The 25,104-nt window shown below is 39.2% G+C and overlaps 1 protein-coding gene across 1 annotated transcript in view; it reads left to right on the top strand.

Moving 5' to 3' along the window:
• The window catches only part of TEX11 (testis expressed 11), a 546,877-nt gene that overhangs the window by 390,860 nt on the left and 130,913 nt on the right, over positions 1–25,104 (top strand). The window contains exons 24-25 of the mRNA XM_058291673.2: positions 168–284; positions 16,485–16,557. Of these exons, the coding sequence (XP_058147656.1) occupies positions 168–284; positions 16,485–16,557 (190 nt within the window). The remainder of the gene's footprint in view (positions 1–167; positions 285–16,484; positions 16,558–25,104) is intronic.

Here is a 25,104-nt window from a genome sequence, read left to right as displayed (position 1 = left end):
TAAAACTGTAAATCAGTGTTATAGTCTATATCATTTTTAAACTGAAATGTGTTTTTCCAGCTGAATTTTGTCATTTAGACAGGAAGTTGCTGATTCTCATTCTGATTGTTTGTTATCACCTGGCAGAATTCTCACTATTCATTTATGCTCTGCTTATTTCTTATCAGTTGTCCCAGTTTTGTCCTTCTGATCAAGTAATTCTGATTGCACAGAAAACATGTTTACTTATGGCAGCTGCGGTTGATCTAGAGCAAGGGAGAAAAGCTTCAACAACTTTCGAACAGGTAATATGCAACTTTGAAATTAAAAACAAGAGTCCCATGTGCTATTTAGTATCTTTGCCTTATCTGATGCTCTTCTTTCTGATTCTCTTTAGAGAATCATTTCCTCCACTCCAACAGAATCTTGATTTTAATGGTCTCAAATGGCTTATTCCTTCCTAAGCAAAGGTCACATTTGGCTTGGCCTCTCATTCTTATATTTAGATTTTTTTTATTAGAGAAGTTGTAGGTTTACAGAAAAATCATGCAGAAAATAGAGTTCCCATATAAATCCCCACTCACACAAACAGTTTTCCCTAACACTTTAATGAAACAATATTATAGTTATACTATTAACTATAGTCCATAGTTTACATTAGGGTTCATTCTTGTGTTGTACAGTCCTATGATTTTTTAAAAATTGTTATTCTAGGAACAAGTTAAAATTTTCCCTTTCATCCACATTCAAACATATAACTCACTGGCGTTAATTACATTCACAATGTTGTGCTTCCATCACCATCATCCATTACCAAATTTTTTTCATTGGCTCAAACAGATGAAAATAAATAAATCGGCTCAAATAAATGCAATATCAATTTATTAATCTCTTATTTTAAGAAGATTGAATTTCTCTTCTTTTAAAACCCCTCTTCCATAGATCACTCTTTCCTAATAATCTGTTTTTAAATGTTCTTTATCTTCATTATCTTCTTGTGATTACATGTGATCCCTAGTTTTTCCTTTGCTTTTTTTTCCCCAAATTCTACTCAATTTATTCATTTTTTTAAAAGACATTACATTAAAAAAATATGAGGTCCCCATTCACCCCCACCGCCCCCACCCCACCACTCCCCCCACAGTAACACTCTCCCCCATCATCATGTCACATCCATTGCGTCTGGTGAGTATATCTCTGGGCATCGCTGCACCCAGTGTCCCATGTTCCACTCCATAGCCCACACTTTCCCACGTTCCATCCAGTGGGCCACGGGAGGACATACAACATCCGGCAATTGTCCCTGGGGCACCACCCAGGACAACTCCAAGTCCCGAGAATGCCTCCACATCTCTTCTCTTCCTCCCATTCCCCGCACCCAGCAGCCATCATGGCCACTTTTTCCACATCAATGCCACATTTTCTCGATTATTAACCACAATAGTTCATGAATAAAATATCATTAAGTCCACTCTGATCCTTACTGTATTCCTCCTTCCTGTGGACCTTGGCTTGTTTGTGTCCATTCCACATCTATGTCAAGAGGGGATTTAGAACCACATGGATATTGGATGCAATCCTCCTGCTTTCAGTTGTAGGCACTCTAGGCTCCATGGTATGGTGGTTGACATTCTTCAACTCCATGTTAGCTGAGTGGAGTAAGTCCAATAAATCTGAGTATAGGAGCTGAAGTCTGCTGAGGCTCAGGGCCTGGCTATCATATTGTCAGTCCAGAGATTCAAATCCCCTAGATATATCTTAAGCCCCAGCACCAACTACAATTCCAGTAAAGTAGCATGAAAGTCTTGTGAAAAGAGATCCCATCTGAGTCCAGCTCCATCACACAGAAACACCAGCTCCAAAGAAGGGCCAGCTGGCATGGCACTGAACCCCATCTGCCATGACCATAGAACCTGTGGGTCTCTTTAGCTCTCAAAAGGACCAATATGTGGCGTTGTATCTACTTTATCTGTCTCTGAGACTCTGCTCAGGTGTGCATAAGGGCAATCCTTTTCACAACCTCCAGACTCTTTTTTAGAAACTCATAGCCATATGAACTCATTTGTCTTTTCCATTTCCCCCTTACTTTAGGTCAAACAGCATTTTTAACTCCTGTTATTATATGTAGACAGGGATATTCTGCTGATCCACATTGAACCTTTAATTTAAGGTCATTTTCTAGTTACGTCATCAGCTGGTACTTGGTAGTGATCTCTTGGTGCCAGGGAGGCTCATCCCCGGGTGTCATGTCCCACACTGGGGGGAAGGCAGTGCATTTACTTGCTGAGATTGGCTTCGAGACTGGCCACATTTGAGTAACAAAGAGGCTGTCAGGGGAGAACTCTTAGGCACAGTGCTGCTCTAGGCCTTGTTCTTATTTCAGGTGTATAGGCTCACAAGCATAGTCATTAGTATCAGGGGCTCACTGTTGGACCCTCATTCCTTCCTGGACCTTGCTGTTGGACCCAGGAGACTGCCGCTGCTCCCCTAGGGACCATGACAGAGCCCCCCCAGCCAGGAACCCAGTACCACCCCAGCTGTTGTTGTTTTTTTTTTGTTTTTTTTTTGTTTTTTTTTTTTTAATTTTAAAAATTTATTTTATTTCTTCTCATACTTAATTTTGAAGGACTACATGTTTCCCAAGATCAGGAACAAAACAAGGATGTTCACACTTATCATTTCCATTCAACATTGTACTGGATATTCTATCAAGGCAAGTAGACAAGAAAGATAAAGAAAGGACATCCAGATTAAAAAACAAGTGAAACTATCTCTAGTGACAAATAACAGGATCTTGTACATAGAAAATCATAAGGAATCCATTAAAAACAACTATTAAAACTAATGGAAAGTTTGGAGGAGGCTACAAGAGCAATAAAAATTATCATTTGTGTTTCTATATATTAGCAATGGTAATCTGAAAGTAAAATTAAGAGTACAATTCCACATATAATAACATCAAACAAATGGGATATAGGAAAATATTTTTTTCTTTTTTTCTTTCTTTTTTATTGATTTTTTAAAAATATTACATTAAAAAAATATGAGGTCCCATTCAACCCTACCACGCCCACACCACCACTCCCCCCCCAGCAACCCTCACTCCCATCATCATGACTCATCCATTGCACCTGGTAAGTACATCTCTGGGCATCTCTGCACCCCATGGTCAATGGTCTACATCATGGCTCATACTCTCCCACATTCCATCCAGTGGGCCCTGGGAGGATTTACAATGTCCGGTGATTGCCCCTGAAGCACCATCCAGGGCAATTCTAAGTCCCAAAGGCGCCTCCACCTCTCATCTCTTCCTGCCATTCCCCATACCCATCAGCCACCATGTCCACTTTTCCCACTCCAATGCCACCTTTTCTCTGTGGACCTTGGATTGGTTGTGTCCGTTGCACCTCTATGTCAAGAGGAGGCTCACATTCCACATGGATACTGGATGCAATCCTCTTGCTTTCAGTTGTAGGCCCTCTAGACTCCGTGATGTGGTGGTTGTCCTTCTTCAACTCCATCTTAGCTGAGTGAGGTGAGTCCAATAAATCAGATTGTAGGAGCTGAAGTCTGTTGGGGCTCAGGGCCTGGCTATCATATTGTCAGTCCAGAGATTCCAATCCCCTAAATATATCTTAAACCCCAACACCAACTACAATTCCAGTAAAATAGCATGAAAGTCTTGTGCAAAGAGATCCCATCTGAGTCCAGCTCCATCATGCAGAAACACCGGCTCCAAAGAAGGTCCATCTGCCGTGGCAGTAAACCCCATCTGCCATGACCATAGAACCCGTGGGTCTCTTTAGCCCTCAAAGGAACGAATACCTGGGGTTGTATCTACTTTATCTGTCTCTTAGACTCTGCTCAGTTGTGCTTAAGGGCAATCCTTCTGAAAGCCTCCAGACTCTTTTTTAGAGTCTCGTAGCCATATAAACTCATTTCTCCTTTCCATTTCCCCCTTACATTAGGTTAAACAGCAATTTGAAGTCATGTTATTATATGTAGACAGTGATATTCTGCTGATCCGCATTGAACCTTCAATTCAAGGTCATTTTCCAGTTACATCATCAGTTGGTACTTGGTAGTGATCCCTCGGTGCCAGGAATTGTTTCCACAATGAGTATATCCAATCATTTCCATGCACCCTGGACACATGCCCTGTATAACTCCCTGTCAACCATATATCGCCTGTCCATAACATCCCATACCAGTATTCCTCCGCTGCCATTGTTGAACCACTCTGTGATCCAAAACTTCCTGAAAAGTGAAGCCCAATATAATGTCAGGTTCCCTTACTAGTAAAATGGAATATAGCAATGAGTTTAAAGGTTAGATATAGGATACATATTGATTTGGAAAAATTCTACATCCTATCTTTTTCTTTTCTTTTTTCCTAATTATTGAGCTTCTCTTCACAAGAGCCTTAGATAACAGTAATTCATATATACAATATACAGTACTCCCACACATCCACCATAAAACCTTTTCCCTTCCACAGAGATAATCTTTTAACTTATTCATAGCATATTTACTGAAACTGATGTATAGACTCTGAGAAAATAGCTTTCAAACAAGGTGACATCTGTGCTTACATTGTGGTCCATACTTTAGGCTATACAGTTTACTAAATTTTTTAGTTATCCTATGTTTTACATTATAATTTACATTATTAGTCTGTCGTCCCCTATATGTTTTTGGTGTAATATTACATGTTTTATATCCATCCTTGTGTACTCTCACGAAACTCCTCTTTTGCCCCCACATTTACCTTGGTTCCATCCATTCAACATCCATTTTCCCCTCCCCTTGGGGCCCACAGCGACAGCCAATCTCCATTTCCGAGGAGCCACGTACAGAGATACTTGCAACAGTGTTCAGGGCCTGACTTGCTCAACTGCCCTAATGCCGTAGGAGCCACCCTTTCTCTCGAGAGATACAGTTCCCTCTATTTGATGGCATTAGTCCGCCCCAGGATGTGGGTCCACCCCCACTCTCACTACTGGGGTCTCTACCCAATGGTACAACCCACCCTGGCAAAATGAGCATTCAGACATTCCCCAGGAGTCCGTCCCGCGTCAGACCATCCCCTCCGAGCATCCTAAACAGGTAACCCTCCTAATTATATTTTGATATGGTTTTCTCAGCATTTTACTCTAAACTAACACCTGACAATCTCCTATGTTCGTATGTTGCCCCTCCCTCCCCCAATTTTTTGGGCAATATTACCCATCCGCCCATCCCCAGCCCCCCTCAAACCCACAAAGCCCCACCCAAAGGCAACCCCACGCCCCCAATTTATCTCTTCTTTGTGCTCATACTTACCACCAGCTCATCATAGATTCCACCCCTGCAGACGTCAGCTCACATCCTTCCTCCACCCCCCGGTTTCCTGTAAGCCTATCTTCCAGTCTCTAGCTCTCTGAGGCAGCTTGCCTATTTCATATCATTGAGGTCATGTAGTATTTGTCCTTTAATGCCTGGGTTGCTTCACTCAACATAAGGTTCTCAAGATTCATCCATGTTATCATGTGTGATTGTAGTGTATTTGTTCTTACAGCCGAGTAGTATTCCATTGTGTGTATATACCACATTTCATTGATCCACTCATCTGTTGATGGGCATTTGGGTTGATTCCAACTTTTGGCGATAGTGAACAATGCTGCTATGAACATTGGTGTGCATATATCGGTTTGTGTCCTTCTTTTCAGTTCTGCTGGGTATATACCCAGCACTGGAATTGTTGGGTCATATGGCAAATCTATGGTTAGTTTTTTGAGAAACCACCAAACTGTCCTCCAGAATGGTTGGATCCTTTTGCATTCCCACCAGCAGTGGATGAGTGTTCCCATTTCTTCACATCCTCTCCAGCATTTGTATTCTTCTGTTTTTTTCATAGCTGCCAATCTTATGGGAGTAAGATGGTATCTCATTGTAGTTTTGATTTGCATTTCCCTGACAGCTAGAGATTTGGAGCATTTTTTCATGTGCTTTTTAGCCATTTGTATTTCTTCTTTGGAGAAGTGTCTGTTTAAATCTTTTTCCCATTTTTTAAATGGGTAGTTTATCTTTTTATTTTCAAGATATTGGAGTTCTTTATATATGCAAGTTATAAGTCTCTTATCAGATATATGGTTGCCAAATATTTTCTCCCATTGTGTAGGTTCCCTTTTTACTTTCTTGACAAACTCCTTTGAGGTGCAGAAGGCTTTAATTATGAGGAAGTCCCATTTATCTATTTGTTCTTTTTCGGCTCGTGCCTTTGGTGTGATATTCATGAAGCCATTTCCTATTACAAGGTCTTGTAGATGATTCCCTACACTGCTTTCCAAGGTGTTTATGGTCTTGGCTCTTATATTTAGGTCTTTAATCCATCTTGAGTTGATCTTTGTATAAGATGTGAGATGGTAATCCTCTTTCATTCTTCTACATATGGATATCCAGTTCTGCAGGCATCATTTGTTGAATAGGCCATTCTCTCCCAGTTGAGAGGGTTTGGTGGCTTTATCGAATATTATATGGCTATATATACGAGGTTCTATATCAGAACTTTCAATTCGATTCCATTGGTCTGTGTGTCTCTCCTTATGCTAATACCATGCTGTTTTCACTACTGTAGCTTTGTAGTATGTTTTGAAGTCAGGTAGTGTGATTCCTCCAATTTCGTTTTTCTTTTTCAATATGTCTCCGGCTATTCGGGGCCTCTTTCCTTTCCAAATAAATTTCATATTTAGTTTTTCTAGTTCCTTAAAGAAGGCTGTGTTGATTTTTATTGGGATTGCACTGAATGTGTAGATCATTTTTGTTAGGATAGACATGTTAATAATATTTAGTCTTCTTATCCATGAACGGGGACTATTCTTCCATTTATTTAGGTCTTCTTTGATTTCCTTGAACAGTCTTGTATAGTTCTCAGTGTATAAGTTTTTTACATCTTTAGTTAAATTTATTCCTAAATACTTGAATTTTTATTTACTATTGTGAATGATATTTGTTTCTTGATTTCCTCCTGATCTTGCTCATTATTGGTGTACAGAAATGCTACTGATTTTTGCGCATTGATCTTATAACCTGAAACTTTACTAAACTCATTTATGAGTTCTAGAAGCTTTGCTGTAGATCTCTCAGGGTTTTCTATGTATAGGATCATGTCATCTGCAAATAATGAAATTTTGACTTCTTCCTTTCCAATTTGAATGCCTTTTATATCTGGTTCTTGCCTCAGTGCTCGAGCAAGTACTTCTAAGACAATGTTAAATAGAAGGGGAGAGAGTGGGCATCCTTGTCTTGTTCCTGACTTTAGAGGGAAGGATTTTAGGATTTCTCCATTGTAAACGATGTTGGCTGTAGGTTTTTCATATATACTCTTTATCATGTTCAAAAAATTTCCTTGTATTCCGATCTTTTGGAGTGTTTTTATCAAGAAAGGGTGCTGTATTTTGTCAAATGCTTTTTCTGCATCTATAGATATAATCATGTGATTTTTTTCCTTCAATCTGTTTATATGGTGTATTACATTCATTGATTTTCTTATGTTGAACCATCCTTGCATACCTGGAATGAATCCCACTTGGTCGTCATAAATAATTTGTTTAATGTGTTGTTGAATACGATTAGCAAGTATTTTAAGTATTTTTGCGTCTAGGTTCATTAGAGAAATTGGTCTGTAATTTTCCTTTCTTGTGGTGTCTTTGTTTGGCTTTGGTACTAGGGTAATGTATGCATGATAGAAAGAGTTAGGCAGTGTTCCTTCTGTTTCGATTTTTTGGAAGAGTTTCAGCAGGATTGGTGTTAATTCTTTCCGGAATGTTTTGTAGAATTCACCTGTGAAGCCCTCTGGCCCTGGGCTCTTCTTAGTTGGGAGGTTGTTAATGACTGATTCTATCTCTTTACTTGTGATTGGTTTGTTGAGATCATCAATTTCTTCTTTCGTCAATATAGGCTGCTTATGTGTTTCTAGGAATTTGTCCATTTCCTCTGAATTGTCGTTTTTGTTGGAATATAGTTTTTCAAAGTATCCTCTTATGATAGTCTTTATTTCTGTGGGGTCAGTGGTGATATCTCCTTTCTCATTTCTTATTTTGTGTATTTGCATCTTCTCTCTTTTTTTCTTTGTTAGTCTCGCTAAAGGTTTGTCAATTTTATTGATCTTCTCAGAAAACCAGCTCTTGGTCTTGTTTATCTATGCAAGTGCTTTCTTATTTTCTATTTCATTTAGTTCTGCTCTTATCTTTGTTATTTCCTTCCTTCTTCTTCCTTTTGGATTACTTTGTTGTTTTTTTTCCTAATTCCTCCAAATGTGCAGTTAATTCTTCAATTTTTGCTCTTTCTTCTTTTTCGATATATGAATTTATGGCTATAAATTTCCCTCTCAGTACTGCTTTTGCTGCATTGTATACATTTTGGTATGTTGTGTTATCATCATTTGTCTCAAGGTAGTCATTGATTTCTTTTGAGATTTCCTCTTTGACCCACTGTTTTTCTAAGAGTGTGCTGTTTAATTTCCATATCTTGGTGTGCAATCTGGGCCTCTGGCCCTTGCAGATTTCCAGCTTCCCTCCACTGTGATCAGAGATATTATTTTGTATGATTTCAATCTTTCTGAATTCATTAAGCCTTTCTTGTGGTCTATCTTGGAGAGTGATCCATGTGCACTTGAGAAAAATGTATATCCTGCTGTGTTTGGGTGTAATGATCTGTATATGTCTATTAGATCCAGCTCCTCTAATATTTTCAAATATTTTGTTTCTTAAGTGATTCTCTTTTGAGATGTTCTGTCCAGAGTTGATAGTGGTGTATTAAAATCCCCCACTATAATTGTAGATGCATCTATTCTTTCACATAGTTTTTCCAGCATTTGCTTCATGTATTTAGCGGCGCCCTTGTTAAGAGCATAAATATTTATGATTGTTTGTTCTCTTTGAGAGATTGTCCCTTTCACTAATATGTAGTATCCTTCTTTGTCTCTCACAATTGTTTTGCATTATAGTCTATTTTGACTGATATTAATATAGCTGCCCCTGCCTTTTTTTGGTTATTGTTTGCTTGTAAGATTGTTTTCCAACCATTCACTTTCAGCCTCCATGATTCTCTGGTTCTAAGATATGTCTCTTGTAGACAGCATATAGATGGGTCATAATTCCTTATCCAATGTCCCAGTCTAAATCTTTTGATAGGTGAGTGTAATCCATTGACATTCAGTGTTATTACTTTCAAGGAATTATTTATGTTAGCCATATTTTGATTGGACTTGCTTTTGTCATATTTTGGTTTTTTTTTTCTTTCCCTTCTCTTTTTGTCTTTTTTGTTGCTCTTCCACTCTCCTCCAGCTCTGCCTGTCCTGTTTTTTCCTTTCTTCCTGCAGAACTCCCTTTAGAATTTCTTGAAGGGGAGGTTTCTTGTTGGCATACTCTTTCAGTTTCTGTTTATCTGTGAATATTTTGAACTCTCCATCATTTTTGAATGCTAGTTTAGCTGGATAGAGTATTCTTGGTTGGAAATTTTTTCTTTTAGTACCTTGACTATATCATACCACTGCCTTCTTGCCTCCATGGTTTCAGATGAGAAATCGGCACTTAATCTTATGGAGCTTCCCTTGTATGTGATGGTTTTCTTTTCTCTTGCTGCTTTTAGAATTTTCTCTTTGTCTTGAGCATTGGATAATTTGACAAGTATATGTCTTGGGGTGGGCCTGTTGGGGTTTATGACCAGTGGAGTGCGCTGTGCTTCTTGGATATGTACATCTGTCTCTTTCAGTAGATTTGGGAAGTTTTCAGCCATTATTTCCTGCAACACTCCTTCTGACCCCTTTCCCTTCTCTTCTCCCTCTGGGATGCCTATAATACATATGTTTGAGCATTTTGCATTGTCATTCAGGTCCCTAAGTCCTAGCTGGATTTTTTCTATCTTTTTATCAATCAATTCTACTATCTGTTTGATTTCTGATGTACTGTCTTCCACATCACTAATTCTCTGCTCTGCCTCTTGTAGTCTGCTGATATTTGCTGCGAGTGTATTTTTGATTTCTTGAACTGTGTTGTTCATTCCCATCATATCTGTTATCTTTTTGCGTATGTCTGCAATTTCCCCTCCAAGTGTTGTCTTCATGTTGTTAACCTCTTTCTTTACTTCATTAAATTTGTCGGTGATACATGTTCTGAGATCTTTAATTACTTGTGCGAAGTTCTGCTCCCCTTCCTGGTTTTTAGTTTGTTCATTGGATTCAACCATGTTTTCCTGATTACTGGTTTTGTTTGTAGTTTTTTGTTGCTGTCTGCTCATCATTTTATCTTGATGGGTTTAATCAGTTCCTTATCTTCTTTGTCTAGTCTTGGGGATTAATTAGCTGTTGTTTTTGCATAAGTGTTATATCTTCTCTTTGTCACTTTGTTCTTCTTATTCTAATTTCTTATTGCTGGTTGAGTTCACTTTAAAGAAATGTATTAGGGTCAGGGAAAGGCAATTGTGTAAAAATGGAAAATGTGTAAGTAGTATTGGTGATAAATGTTAACAGAGCAACAATATGAGATCTGGGAGGATGGATGTTAGATTCATGTAAGTAATTTCCTTCTGTCAGCCTTCATGTTACTCAAATGTGGCCAGTCTCGAAGCCAAACTCAGCATGTAAATGCAATGCCTTCCCCCCAGCGTGGGACATGACACCCGGGGATGAGCCTCCCTGGCAACGAGGGACCACTATCAACTACCAACTGATGATGCAACTGGAAAATGTCCTTATACGGAAGGTTCAATGCGGATCAGCAGAATATCCATGTCTACATAAAATACCATGACTTTAAAATGCTGTTTGACCTAAAGTAAGGGGGAAATGGAAAGGAGAAATGAGTTTATATGGCTACGAGTTTCTAAAAAAGAGTCTGGAGGCTGGCAGAAGGTTTGCCCTCATGCACAACTGAGCAGAGTCAGAGAGACAGATAAAGCAGATACAACCCCCAGATATTGGTTCCTTTGAGGGCTAAAGAGACCCATGGGAGTTATGGTCATGGCCGATGGGGTTAACTACCAGGGCAGATGGCCCCTCTTTGGAAATGGTGTTTATGTGTGATGAATCTGGACTCAGATGGGATCTCCCTTCATAAGACTTTCATGCTAATGTGCTGGAGGTGCAGTTAATGTTGGGGTTTAAGATATATTTAGGGGATTTGAATCTCTGGACTGACAATGTGATAGCCAGATCCTGAGCCTCAACAGACTCCAGCACCTACAATCTGATTTATTGGACTTACCACACTCAGCTAAGATGGAGGTGAAGAAGGACAACCACCACACCATGGAGCCTAGAGTGATTACAACTGAAAATGGGAGGATTGCATCCAGCATCCAGGTGGAATCTGAGCCTCCTCTTGACATAAAGGTGCAATGGACACAACCAATCCAGTGTCCACATAGAAGAGGTGGCATTGGATTGGGAAAAGTGGACATGGTGGACGATGGGTATGGGGAAAGGCAGGAAGAGATGAGAGGTGGAGGCGTCTTTGGGACATGGAGCTGCCCTGGATGGTGCTTCAGAGGTAATCACCGGACATTGTAAATCCTCACAGGGCCCACTGGATGGAATGGAGGAGAGTATGGGCCATGATGTGAACCATTGTCTATGAGGTGCAGAGGTGCCCAAAGATGTACTTACCAAATCCAATGGATGTGTCATGATGATGGGAACGAGTGTTGTTGGGGGGGCGGAGAGGGGGGGTGGGGGGGTGGGGTTGAATGGGACCTCACATATATATTTTTAATGTAATATTATTACAAAATCAATAAAAAATAAAAAAATTAATAAAAAAAAAAAAAGATTCATGTAAGTTGTGTAGAGTTATAGCAGTAGGTAGAGTACCTATAATGAGGTAGTCGACTAAATATGGGAGGAATATGGTATGAATTAAAAAGCTAGTGTTTTGGTGAGAGAGGCAAAGAGAAAAGAAAGGCAATAGTTTCAAGAGTGGATAAAAGACAGAAAACAAAACAAAGGTATTAGAAATTAAGAGTTAGACACTTTGGGGATCAAAGAAAGGGAAGTGAAATAGAGGAGAAACAGTAGATGATGGAGGATATCAAGATGTAGGGTAAAGGGGATAGTGTAGGTAGCCCAAATCAATTCACACAGAAATGAGGCAGCGAAGGATGAGGAATCCCAGGAAATGTGAGGTGTTCCCTGCAGCACCTATTGTGTAATTAAGATAAAATAAAATAAGAAGAAAATGAGGGACAAGAGATAGAAAGGAAAAAAAAAGAAGAAAGAAGAAAGAAAAAGGGGGTGGGTTAAAGGGAGGGGAACAAGTAGGGAAAAAAAAAAGATATAGAACAACCACAACAGCAACAACAAAAAGAAACCCCTAAATAACTGAAAAAAAAAAAAGACTTTGAGGGATACGCTAGGAGAAAAGACTAAGAGATAATGCAATGTTAGCAATCAGGACATTAAAAAATAAAATAAAAATAAAAACAAAACAAAACAGAAAGAAAAAATGCAAACGTTGAGGGCTAGGACATTCAAGGACCTCAGATGGACCTCAAGGTGTGATGGATTCAGGGATGGAAAGTCTGTGATATTGAAGACTCAAGAGGTGTGAGTCTCTGGGGTGTGGGCCACCAGGGTTTAGGGTACTCAGACCTGGCAACCTCAAATCTGGTTAACAGGGAGCCTGGGAGCACCGCAGTGCAACACAGCCTTCAGGGATCCCCCCAGCTGGGTGCCAGCCCTATGGGAGAGGTCACATCTGCAAACTCTAACTTTCACTCACTCACTCAGGTCTATTCTGTGGCTGTATCACCAATTCGACTTCAGGACACCTCCCACCCTGTAATCCCCCGGAACGGCCACCTGGGGGCGCCTCTACACTGCAGTCAATTTTATGACGCAGATGAGTAGCCAGGCCCGGCAGTGGGGCTCCAGCCAGAAACGCCAATAACAGAGTCCAAAACCGAAATTCCCACGCTTCGCAAAATATTCCCCTAATCAGCTTCCAGACGTCTCCCACCCTGCAGGCCCTGAAACAGTCTCCTGGTGATGCCTCTTTTATTGTGAACAATTTAAGTCTGCTTCAGATCGGCAGCCAGCCTTGGGGGGGTTGGCGGGGCTCTAGGCAGAAACGCTATTATTTGTGTCCGCAATCAAAAATTCTCCGCTTCGCAATAAAACTCCCGTTTGTCTCCCCAAATCAGTCTGCGAAGGCCTCCTGTCCTGTTAGCCCCCCAACAGCCCGCTCAGGGCTTATGAATTCCCCAGTACCGCAGAGCTTCCAGAAATCGCTGCTGCAGCGCTGGTGCAGCAGCTCCCACCTCCATGTAATAGAGCCTCAATTTTAAATTATACACGAATTTTCTCTGTTACCTTCCCACCAAATCGATGTCCAGACACCTCCTGCCCTGCAAAATCCCAAAACAGCCTGGTCCCAAAGAATTTCCAACGCTGCCCAGCCACTTCTTTGCAGGAGAGAATCTCAGGTGCGCTCACTCAGCCACCATCTTGCCATGCCCTTCCTCTGCTTTTATTTCCTTCCACACATTTTCTAAAGAACTCATTTACTTCCACAGCTTTGATAGCCACCTGAAAATAAGGATTTACTTATCTTGTTTTTCTTAATTCAATTGCATTTGCTTTCTTTGGGCTACATTTTATGCTAATATTCTTAAATGTTTCATGTCTCGTCATTAATGCAATTTTAGCAAGAATAAGACAGAATTGCTTACCAGTGCCTGAATTCTGCTATCAGCTTCTTAAACTTTACCCCTTTTACGAGATAATGTCTCATTTTCCTGTACACCAAATTATTGGTTGCCTTTAGTTCTTTACCTTCCTACTTTCATTCTAATAAAATTGTCTCCAAGTCAGACCACTGACATTTCTTGGATAGTTTAAGATCTATATCCTGTCTCTGCTTGTTTTCTCTTACCTAGAAAAAGAAAACTTCCTAATTTCTCATACTTCTTTTCTTTGCAAATGGTATAAAATTCTTTTCACTGTTTATTCTCTTCATCCTCAATGTCTTCTCTCATATTATTCCTTAGATTTGTAACAAACTCCTTTCCATTTTAAAAAGAGATGAGACTTTATGTAAGTTCCTAACTTCTCTAATAAAAAATAAAAATAAAAAATATTTTTAAAAGATGAGAAAAGGAATCTACTTGCCCCAGAGCAAAACCAAAAAACAACCATTCTATTTCTTAACAGGTAATTTTATTCTCAGTAGGGATTATCACTTTACTAAAAAACACTAATAACAATCTATTTTTGTATATACTTTTAACTTTTTTAAAAGTTTTCCTTTTCAGTTGGTAGTTCTGAATTTGTTAAATTTTGTTTCTCAGGAAGAGAGACCAAATTGAAATGAGGGAAATTTCACAAATACTTAAGTATAGTCCTTAAATTTTTTGTTTCTAACAACTGTTCTTTTTTTTCTATAGTCTTTCTCTTGCACACCCCTGTGTTCCCTCAGAACTATAACCTAGTAACCCTTCTATAGTCTTCTTTACTTTTGAAAGAATATCTGTTTAGGTAATTGAAGATCCACTTTCAATTTCTGCTTTTCACCTTCTGAGTGAATTAGACCAAGTGTTCTGTTTCTCTGAAGAATTGTTGAGTTCTTTTATAAAAATAGGAGGTCCCCCAAACCCCCATAAATTGGGATATTTCCAAATAAGAAGATGATGAAGGAATATAAATAAGCCATGTAATCCTTACTCCATTGTCCCAGCCTTCTGGAGATGAGTAAGAGAAGGTGAGGGGTGGTTAAAAATATATAATTACTGTAATTTATCATGGTCTCACATGGTTTCTTAGAAAAGGGGTGAGTAAACCACTACCAGCTGACCACATCTGCTCCATAGCCTGTTTTTATACAGTCTGAATGCTAAGAATGATTTACATTTGTTAAGGAATGCACATGAAAACAATATTTGATAAGAGAGTGTACATGGCTGCCAAAACCTAAAATATTTACTCTCTGGTCTTTACAGAAAAGGTGTCTGACCTCTTAGATAATACAGTATAGCATCTTTGGATGCTTATTTCCCCCTCTGAGGTTAGTTGTGGTTATTGTTTGCTTGTTTATTTGTTTAGTGACTTGGCTGGGCTAGTTCAGTGAATTCTCCTTCCTCCACAGTTATAGCCTCGGTTGTCACTCCTCAGAGGCTCCCCACAGGGCACAGCCTTGGGCATGCACAGTCACCTGACTCACTCCACTCCAAGAGATGGCAGTCCTCTCTTTGACAGTTTCTTTCTATGATCTTCCTGTTAAGTGTCTGACTGGTCTTCCTCTCTTGGTATTACACCAGGTTGTCAGTCTTGACCAATTGCTAGATGATTTCTCTGGAAGTTTTTTTGTCTTGTTTTTGTATTTTTTGTTTTGGGTAACAATGCTTCACAGTCTGATCCAATTGAATTCAAGTCCCTTTGAAGGGGTAGGGCTTTTAGCTGTCTCTTTCCCTTGTTCTCTCTGTAAACTTCTAGCTGTTCTACCTTTTTGCTTGCTGATATCATGGAGCTATCAGCCTCCTCTTAATTGCTCACCACCAGAATCTCCATTATATTTGACAGTGCCCTTAGACTTGAACTTCTCCAAGCTCTGATCCAAATAATGCTAGCCTCCTTAGGGAGAGCTTGTAGAGATCTAATGTCCTGCCTCTCCTACTGGGCAGAAACTCTGCACCACTGTTTTTGATCTGGGGGCAGAGAAAGTGGCCTACTTCTCTCAGGGTGGAAACCCAGTTCTATAAGTGGAATGCCTGGTGGGAGTGGTAGTCCCTAGTATTCTTGGCCTGCCTCTCACAGCATGGAAACTCTACCCTATAAGCAGGCCGGGGCAAGAGTGATCAGAGTCAAATATCCTCAGTCTGCTTTACCTGGGGTAGAATTTCTGCCCTAAGAATGGGGCCGGGGAGGATGAAGAGCGCTCCAGACCTCTTGGCTGCACTTACCTATAATAGAGCTTCTGCAGTACAGACCTGAGGGTGATGAAAGGTGCTCACAGCCTGTCCCTCCTGGGAAGCCCTAGCCGGGAAGCTGGAGGTAAAGGGAACCATCTTCTTCGTAATCCCCACATGAAGTAAAGCTTCCATCATACTGAGCTACAGGGGCACAGGTTGAGTCTCAAATGTTTATCAAAATTTAGTTGATTTCCTGGAACAAATATTTCTTTATTTGCTGTATGCCCTTAGGACAGTTTCCAGAGAATCTACATAAACTGTATATAATTTTTCTTAACGAAGAGTGCCCACAAATCTCCTCATCACTATTCTTGAAGTGCTTCTCTTCAGTCCTAGATTATTTTTAAAGAGATTGATAATGCTCAAGGTTTCTGTTTAATTCTCATTTTATAGGAACATTAAGGAAAAGGGAAAATAGAGGCTAATATTTCTATATAAATGGTAAAACATTCAGTTTAACCTATTTTATTTTGAATGTTTTCATGAAAACTATATGAGACTATTATTAATTGCTTTAACTTCTTTTTCATTGAGACTAATTCTATCATTGCATTGTTGCCAAATAGACTAAGTTCCTGAATCGTGCTCTTGAGGAGATCCATAAATGCAAAGACATCTGGAATCTCCTGAAAGAAACAGGTACTGTGGGAACTGGGAGTTTGGTAACACACTTATGGAGAGTTAGAATCTGAATAACGCAAGTCTTTCAGCATCAGAAATTTGTGCCACTGCAATACTTAATAACCAGTCAAGTCATTCCTTTTTTTTTAATTAGAGAAGTTGTAGGTTTGCAGAAAAATTGTGCATAAAATACAGAGTCCCCATATACTGCCCTATTATTGATATTTTGTATTAGTGTAGTATATTTCTTATAATTCATAAAAGAACATTTTTATAATTTTACTATTAACTGTAGTCCATAGTTTACAATAGGGTTCACTGTTTGTGTGGTAAAGTGCAAGTCATTCTTTAAGAAGTTTTTTTGTCCACTGAATATCTATATTTCACTCCATGACATGCTGCTTGAAGTAAGAATATATTTTTATCTTGTTTATTATGAAAGGATATCATTGAATATAAAAATAAGATCATTATTGTTCAATATGATGTTATTGCTCTTAGATCACTAGATTTATTGTCTAATCAAACTTTACCTCTGAATAGATGTAGACTTCCAAATCACAATGAAGATATCAACTACTACTAACATTTTGTTGCAAAGTAATCAAAATAGTATTAAACCTTTTAAATTTATATAGTGGCTTGCTACTGTTTCTTCATTAAAATGCTATTTCCTTTTAGGTAACATATTTTCACATATATATTTTTTAAGCAACATATATTTACCATCTGTGTTTGTATTGCATAGAAGATATTTGGGAAGGAAGGACACAGACAAAATTATAAATAGTGACTGCCTCTGGGGAATATGTTGGAAGCTGGGTGACAATTGATTTTCTTTTACTTCATACAATTCTGTACTGTTTATAAAAAGTATTTATTATTTTTATAATAAAAAACATTACAAGAAAAATCCCACCATCACATTGCTTCCAGGGAAGTGTAGTTCATTCATATGTTTATGGTGTCCAGCTTTTTGCTACAAATTTTGTTGATTAGTTATTATATTAGACAGAAAATAATTTACTTGGCGTCTACTTTGTGCCAAATACTGTGCTAGGTAATAGAAATACAACAATTTCTTTCTTTGTTTAGTTGCATTGGTTAGTATTTTCTAGGTAATGTTGAATAATAATAATTATAGTATATATTCTTGTTTTGTTCCAGTTTTAATGGGAATATGTCTACTATTTCCTTGTTAAGGATGGTATTGGCTTTTGGGTTTAGATAGATTTCTTTCATATTAAATGTCCACCCATTCTTGTGTTAGTAAGACTTTTTTTAGGGGGTTGGGGGGAAGGTACCAAGGCTGGGGATTGAACCTAGGACCTCATATGTGGGAAGCTGGCACTCAACCACAGAGCTACACTGGCTTCCAAGATTTTTTTTTCTTTAGGAAGCATCAGGAATCGAACCTGGGACCTCCCATGTCAGAGGTGGTCACTCAACTGCTTTGAGCCACATCTGCTCCCAGCTTATTTATTTTTGCTCATTGTCTGCTCATTGTTTACTCGTTGCTTTTTCTCATCTGCTCATTGTTTTTGCTCAATGTCTGGTTGTTATCTGCTCATTGTTTTTCTTCTCTGAGACACACCAAGAACCAAATCCGGGACACCCCCCCCCCCCATGTGGGAGGCAGGTGCTCAACTGCTAGGGCCATGTCCGCTTCCCCCAAGAATTATTTTTAAGTCAATGGATTTTGAATTAAATTTCATGCTTTTTCAGCTTCTATGGAAATAATCATGAGTTTTCTCTTTTGATCTATTCAACTATTGAATTGCAATAATAAATTTCCTAAAATTATTCAACATTGCATTACCAGAATACACCCTATTTGGTCATGTGCTAATATTTTAATATACTGATGAATTCCTAATATTTAGAAATATTACAACCACACACTAAGAGGAGGATTTATGTGCAAGTGATTTATTGAAGAAGTGTACCCAGGATAAAATAGTAAGAGATTGCAGGCAGCAGAACAGGTAAGGGGAAGAAGCCACCCAAAAGTGCAGTTTCAGGCTAAATTCCTTTAAAAGTAGCTTCCCTTTAATCCTGTTGGGGTACTACTGAGCATAAATTATGCCTCTTAGATTGTCTCCACCCAAGGTGGGAATGTGGGCTTTCATTTTCCAGAACAGTCATTGCCTAAGGGGGCCACACTGAGGAGAACCTAAATTCCAAGGCTTTGTGGGCTTTATGCACAGGTGCAAGCAGAGTGGCTCCAGTAGCTAAAGACAATCCCTTCTGAGAAGAGCCCAAGATAAGGGCTTTTGGAAAGGCAAAAGGGTGATCAAAACCAATGGGAAAGGAATCTAATCTGATCTGAGTGGAACACTAATGGAGTCTTTATAGAAACTTAATTTTTCTATTGTAATTGGTTTGCTTTGCTTTTCTATCTCTTAGGGAGCCAGTTTGGTGAATTCTGTTTTCTTAGGAAACCATCTCTTTCACCCAGATTTTCGATTTTATTTTCATAGGGTTGATTTTTTCAATTTTCTCTATGAGGTTACTGACCTCATTTCTTTTCTTAATATTTTCATGTTCTCTCTTTTTTTGTTGCTTTTTCAAAAAATAATACGACTTGGATTTACTAGTTCTATATTTTTATTTTCTAATTCATTAATTTCTGCTTTTAACCTTATTGAATTCCTTCCTTCTGTTTTCTTAGGTTTATTTTTTTTTCCATTTGTAATTTCTGAGTTAGGTGCTTAATTAACTAATTTGTATTATTTTTGTTATATTACTTAGAGTTATGTTAGTTGTAGTAATAAACACTCACCTAAATTTAAGTGGCTTCAGAGATGTACTTACCAGGTGCAATGGATGTGTCATGATGATGGGAGTGAGTGTTGCTGGGGGGGAGTGGTGGGGGGGGAGTGGTGGGGTGGGGGTGGTGGGGTTGAATGGGACCTCATATTTTTTTTTAATGTAATATTTTTACAAAATCAATTTAAAAATAAATAAATAAATAAATAAATAAATTTAAGTGGCTTACTACAATAAATATAATTTTACCTGGTGAGATTTGGAGTTGCTACTGCACTTAGTCATTTAGGACCTAAGCTGATAGAACTTCTATCAGCTTCATCCAAAATATGGCTTCCAAACTCACCCTGGACATCAGCACCCACATGGCATAAGAGGGAATAGTGTGCTCTATGCTTTCATGGGCCAGACTTGAAATATCACTTCTATTTACATTCTACTGTCTAGAACACATTCTTATGCCAAACTCTTAACTGAATGAAGGCTAAGAAATATATACAAAAAGAAAAAAGAAAAGAAATATATACAGTCTAGTTGTGTTCCTAGAGAGAAGAAATGGAATTTTTTTGGTGGGCAATTAGATTCTGATACACTTTTGTTAATAAAGGTCTTTGAAGCTGTGGATTTTGCAATAGACACTGCTTTAGCTGGGGTCTGTAAATTCCGATATGGGGTGTTTTCATTATCATTATTTTCTAGATATTCTGTAGTTTCAGTTTTTAAAAATGTCCAGATTTTAGTGTTTTGCTGTTGCTTCCTGATTCTGTTCTTAATTTCTAGTTTTATTACACTGTGATCAGATAGTTGGTTGTTGTATTTCTATGTCTTGGAATTATTTCAAATTTTCCTTGTGATCAATTTTTTTATTTAAAAATTTATTGAAGTATATCACTCATACATAAACATACATAGAAAAATAAGTGTGTAGTAAAAATTGTGAACTTACAAAACAAACATGCATAACATCATACAGGGCTCTCATTCTTCACCCTACCAACAATACCTTGCATTGTTTTGAAACTTTTTTAACAAATGATGAAAGAGCATCCTCAGAATATTACCACTAACCAAAGTATCTTACATTTGGTATATTTTTCCCCCAACCCACCCTATTAATATTTTTAATATGATTCTATTACAAAGGTTGTGAACTTACAAAACAATCATGTGTAGAATTCCCATACAACAGTCCTTCCTCAACACACCACACCATGGTGGAACATTTGTTACAGATTATGAGATAATATCATCAGACTGTTACCACCAATCTTGGTCTGTAGCATACATGGGCACACTTTTTCCATACACCCCCATTATCAGTACAGTACACTTTGGCATAGATGCATGAATATTACAGTAGTGCTGTTAACCACAGTCCATAGGTCACTACAGTTGTATTTTTCCCATGCTTCTCCACGTTCCCACCACCCTGTAATAGTGACATACATCTGCTTTAGATCACAGTAGGACAGTTTTACATCTGTACCATCAACCCCAATTCTCATCCACCTCTGGGTTCACTGTGTTATTCAGTCCCTAGATTATTCTCTACCTTTCTTTCAATTGATATTTACATCCCTAGACTACCCTTTCCAGGCACATTCCCATTTATAAATCAGCTGTTAGTCACTATAATGTGTTGCCATCAACTCTATACATTTCCATGCTCTTACAGTAAAGATTATTAAAACTTCTACATTCATTAAGCATCAGTAGTCCTTCTCAGATCTCTTTATATCTTAAGAATCCACCACCTACCACCAGATCTTGAAGATATTTTCCTACATTTTTTTCTAGAAGCTTTATGGTCCTTGCTTTTATATTTAGGTCTTTGACCCATTTTGAGTTAATTTTTGTATAAGCTGTGAGATAGGGGACCTCTTTCTTCCTTTGGCTATGGATATCCAGTTCTCCCAGCACCATCTGTTGAATGCACTATTCTGCCTCAGATGGATGGGTTTGACAGACTTGTCAGAAATCATTTGACCATAGATGTCAGGGTCTGTTTCTGAACCATCAGTTCGGTTCCATTGGTCTATGTGTCTATCTTTAGACCAGCACCATGTGTTTTTTACTGTGGCTAGGTAATATTATTTAAAGTCTGGAAGTGAGAGTCCTCCATCTTCGCTTTTCCTTTTTAAGATGTTTCTGGCTATTCCAGACCCCTTACCCTTCCAAATAAATTTGATAATTGTGTTCTCCATTTGTTTTAAAAATGCTGATGGAATTTTTGTCAGGATTACATTGAATCTGTACACCAATTTGAGTAGAATTGACTCCTTAATAAAATATTTAGTCTTCCAATCCATGAGCATGAAATGGTCTTCCAATTATTTAGGTCTTGTTTAAATTTCTTTTAACAATGGACTGTAATTTTCTGAATACAAGTGCTTTACATCCTTGGGTAAGTTTATTCCTAAATATTTGATTCTTTTAGTTGCTATTGTAAATGGGATTACTGCATACATATCTTTTTATAGCCTTTCACTGTATGGTGAGTCTCTTGCAGACAGCATATAGATGGTTCATATTTTCTTATCCATTCTGCCAGTCTGTGTCTTTTGATAACATTAACATTCAGTGTGGGAAGCGGACTTGGCCCAGTGGATAGGGCGTCTGCCTACCACATGAGAAGTCCGCGATTCAAACTCCGGGCCTCCTTGACCCGTGTGGAGCTGACCCATGCACAGTGCTGATGCGTACAAGGGGTGCCGTGCCACGCAGGGGTGTCCCCCACGTAGGGAAGCCCCACGCGCAAAAAGTGCGCCCCATAAGGAGAGCCGCCCAGCACGAAAGAAAGTGCAGCCTGCCCAAGAATGGCACCACCCACACGGAGATCTGACACAAGATGACGCAACAAAAAGAGACAGAGATTCCCATGCTGCTGACAACAACAGAAGTGAACAAAGAAGAAGATGCAGCAAATAGACACAGAGAACAGACAACTGGGGTTGGGGGGAGGGAAGGGGAGATAAATAAATAAATAAATAAATCTTTAAAAAAAAAACAAAAACATTCAGTGTTATTACTGTAAAGGCCATTCTTTTTTTTTTTTTTTTTTAATTTTTTTATTTTTTATTGACTTTGTAATAATATTACATTAAAAATATATATGTGAGGTTCCATTCAACCCCACCCCCCCCACCCCCCCCTCTCCCCCCCCCCCAACCACACTCGTTCCCATCATCATGACACATCCATTGGATTTGGTAAGTACATCTTTGGGCACCTCTGCACCTCATATACATTGGTTCACATCATGGCCCATACTCTCCTCTATTCCATCATGTAGGCCCTGTGAGGATTTACAATGTCCGGTGATTACCTCTGAAGCACCATCCAGGGCTTATTTCACCCATTTTGATCTTTGGGTTTTATTTGTCATATTTTATTTTCACTACTCTTTTGACACATTTAGTTACTTTTACTGATATAATCTTCATTTCTAGACTCTGTTCCAAGCTTCTCTCCTGTCTTTTCCTTTCTGACTATAGCACACCCTTTAGTATTTCCTACAAGGCCAGTCTCTTTGTTATAAACTCTCTCAGTTTCTGTTTATCTCTGAGTATTCTAAACTCACCCTCATTTTTTAAAGACATTCTTGCCAGATATAAGATTCTTGGCTGGAAATTTTTCCCTTGCAGTATGTTTGCATGTCTCTTGCTGTTCCCTGAGACCTTGTACAATTTTTTCCATTAATTTCTTCATCTGTTTTTTTGTATGTTCACTTTCAGAGTCCCTGTCTCAAGCTCACCAATCCTTTCTTCTGCCTCCTCAAAACTGCTGTTATATGACTCCAGTGTATTTTTTATTTCATTTATTACACTTTTTATTTCCATAAGATCTATTTTTCTATGTTTACTTACAAATTCTTTGTACTCATCCAATGTCTTCTTTTTTTAAAAAAAATATTTATTTTATTTATTTATCCCCCATTCACTCAGTTGTCTGCTCTCTGTGTCTGCTTGTATTCTCATTAGGCAGCTCCGGGAACCAATCCTGGGACCTTCCGGAGTGGGAGAGAGGCGATTACTCTCCTGCACCACCTCAGCTCCCCTGTTCTGCTCTATCTTCTTATTTTCTCTCCTCTGTGTCTCTTGTTTCATGTTGCTGCATCAGCTCTCTGCTTCGGCCAGCACTCCTGCACAGATAGGCTTTTTCCCATTCAAGGTGGCATTCCCATGCAGGGTGGCTCTCCTGCGTGGGGCTGCATTCTCTCATGGGCCAGCACTCCATGTGGGCCAGTGTGCCACATGGCTAGCTTGCCCTCCCCAGGAGGCCCTGGGCATCGAATCCTGGACCTCCTATATGGTATACGGGATCCTCATTGGTTGAGTCACATCCATTTCTCCCAATGTCTTCTTAATATCCTTAATCTCTTTAGCCATTTCATTGAACTTATTAAGGAAATTTGTTTGAACATGTATGATTAGTTGTCTCAAATCCTTTATGACATCTGGAGGCTTATCTTGTTACTTTAACTGGGCCATATCTTCCTGTTTCATGGTGTAGATTGTAATTTTTTATTGGTGTCTTGGCACCTGGCTTCCTTGATGTATTTATTCTGGGTGCAGTTTCTTGCTTTAGTGTAGGGCTTTCTTGCCCTTTCTCCCTTGCTGGTTGTGCAGTAGGCACCAAGGATATAATTGGTGCTGTGAGTTGTGGAGGCTCAAGCTGCCCCCATTGCCCCAGGGACCGATGAAGCTTCTTCCATCTTTCTCTTATGCCAGGGGTAGGAATAGAGCCCTAGCCATGTGTAATAATCCAAGTTGTGCAGACCAAGACCATCTGTAGTTACCTGGAATGACTGATCCGGCTTCATACCCCTTCCTCCCTGCCTGGGACAGAGATGGAGCTGCAGGTGTGGGCAGCAATCTATGCTGTGCAGGTCAAAAATTACCGCAGTTGCCCAGGTAGACTTCCGACTATTCAGTCTGTGCTGACCTAATGTACCTGCAGTTACCTGGAAAGGCTGGTGCAGGTTCTGCCAGCTTCCTCCCTGTCAGAGGTGGGGCTGAAACCTAGGCTTCACTGGCTGCAGTCCAATCTGGGTAGAAAGAAGCCATTGATTTTCAATTATCCCTGTTTCCTCTCATGCCAGGGGTAGAGTCAAAATGGTAGATATTGTCTTCATTCTGACTTTGACAGGTTCAAACTTTAGCTGTTCTTAAGATTATACTTTAGCCAGCTGAATTTACTAATCAGTAGCTGAAGTCGATGGCCAACCATCTCTTCTTCTCCTGTTTTTGGGAAATAAATCTTCCAACTCCAGCCACAGAATAGCTCCCAAGGCAGCTTACACTGCAAGTAGAGTGTGGGCACTGGCCTCCACAGTGAGTTTTGCAAGGTTTCAGCTTTCCTCCTTCCTCTTAAGGCTCCATGGTCCTAGCTTCTTCCAATCTCAGCTGAAGGCTGACATAAGGCTATTCTCTCTCTCTGGGGCTCATTTCTTTCCAGGCTCAGCTGCTCAATCCTCTTCAAAAGGTCAGGTATTGATTATCAGGCTCATCTCTCTTCCCAGGGTCTCTGCCATGTCTAATAAACTGTCTCTCTTCCTCTGTGTTCTTCTCTGTGTATCTATTTCTGTGTATATACTTCTCTTTGTTCTTGATTGTGTATCCATTTATGTAACCTCCCAAGGGGGGCAGGGACTGAACCCCACACACCTTAACGATGTGGTCAAATTAAAGCCCTAATCGTAACATAATGTAATCAAAGACATCTCATCTGAATCTAATACAGTCAAAGGTTATCACACCCAGAGGAACAAACCAGTTTGCAAACATAATTAGTTGT

Source organism: Dasypus novemcinctus, chromosome X (assembly GCF_030445035.2).
Source record: "Dasypus novemcinctus isolate mDasNov1 chromosome X, mDasNov1.1.hap2, whole genome shotgun sequence".
Taxonomy (NCBI): Eukaryota; Metazoa; Chordata; class Mammalia; order Cingulata; family Dasypodidae; genus Dasypus; species Dasypus novemcinctus.
Note: the sequence above shows the minus strand (reverse complement) of the source record. Positions and strands in the feature narration are given on the sequence as shown.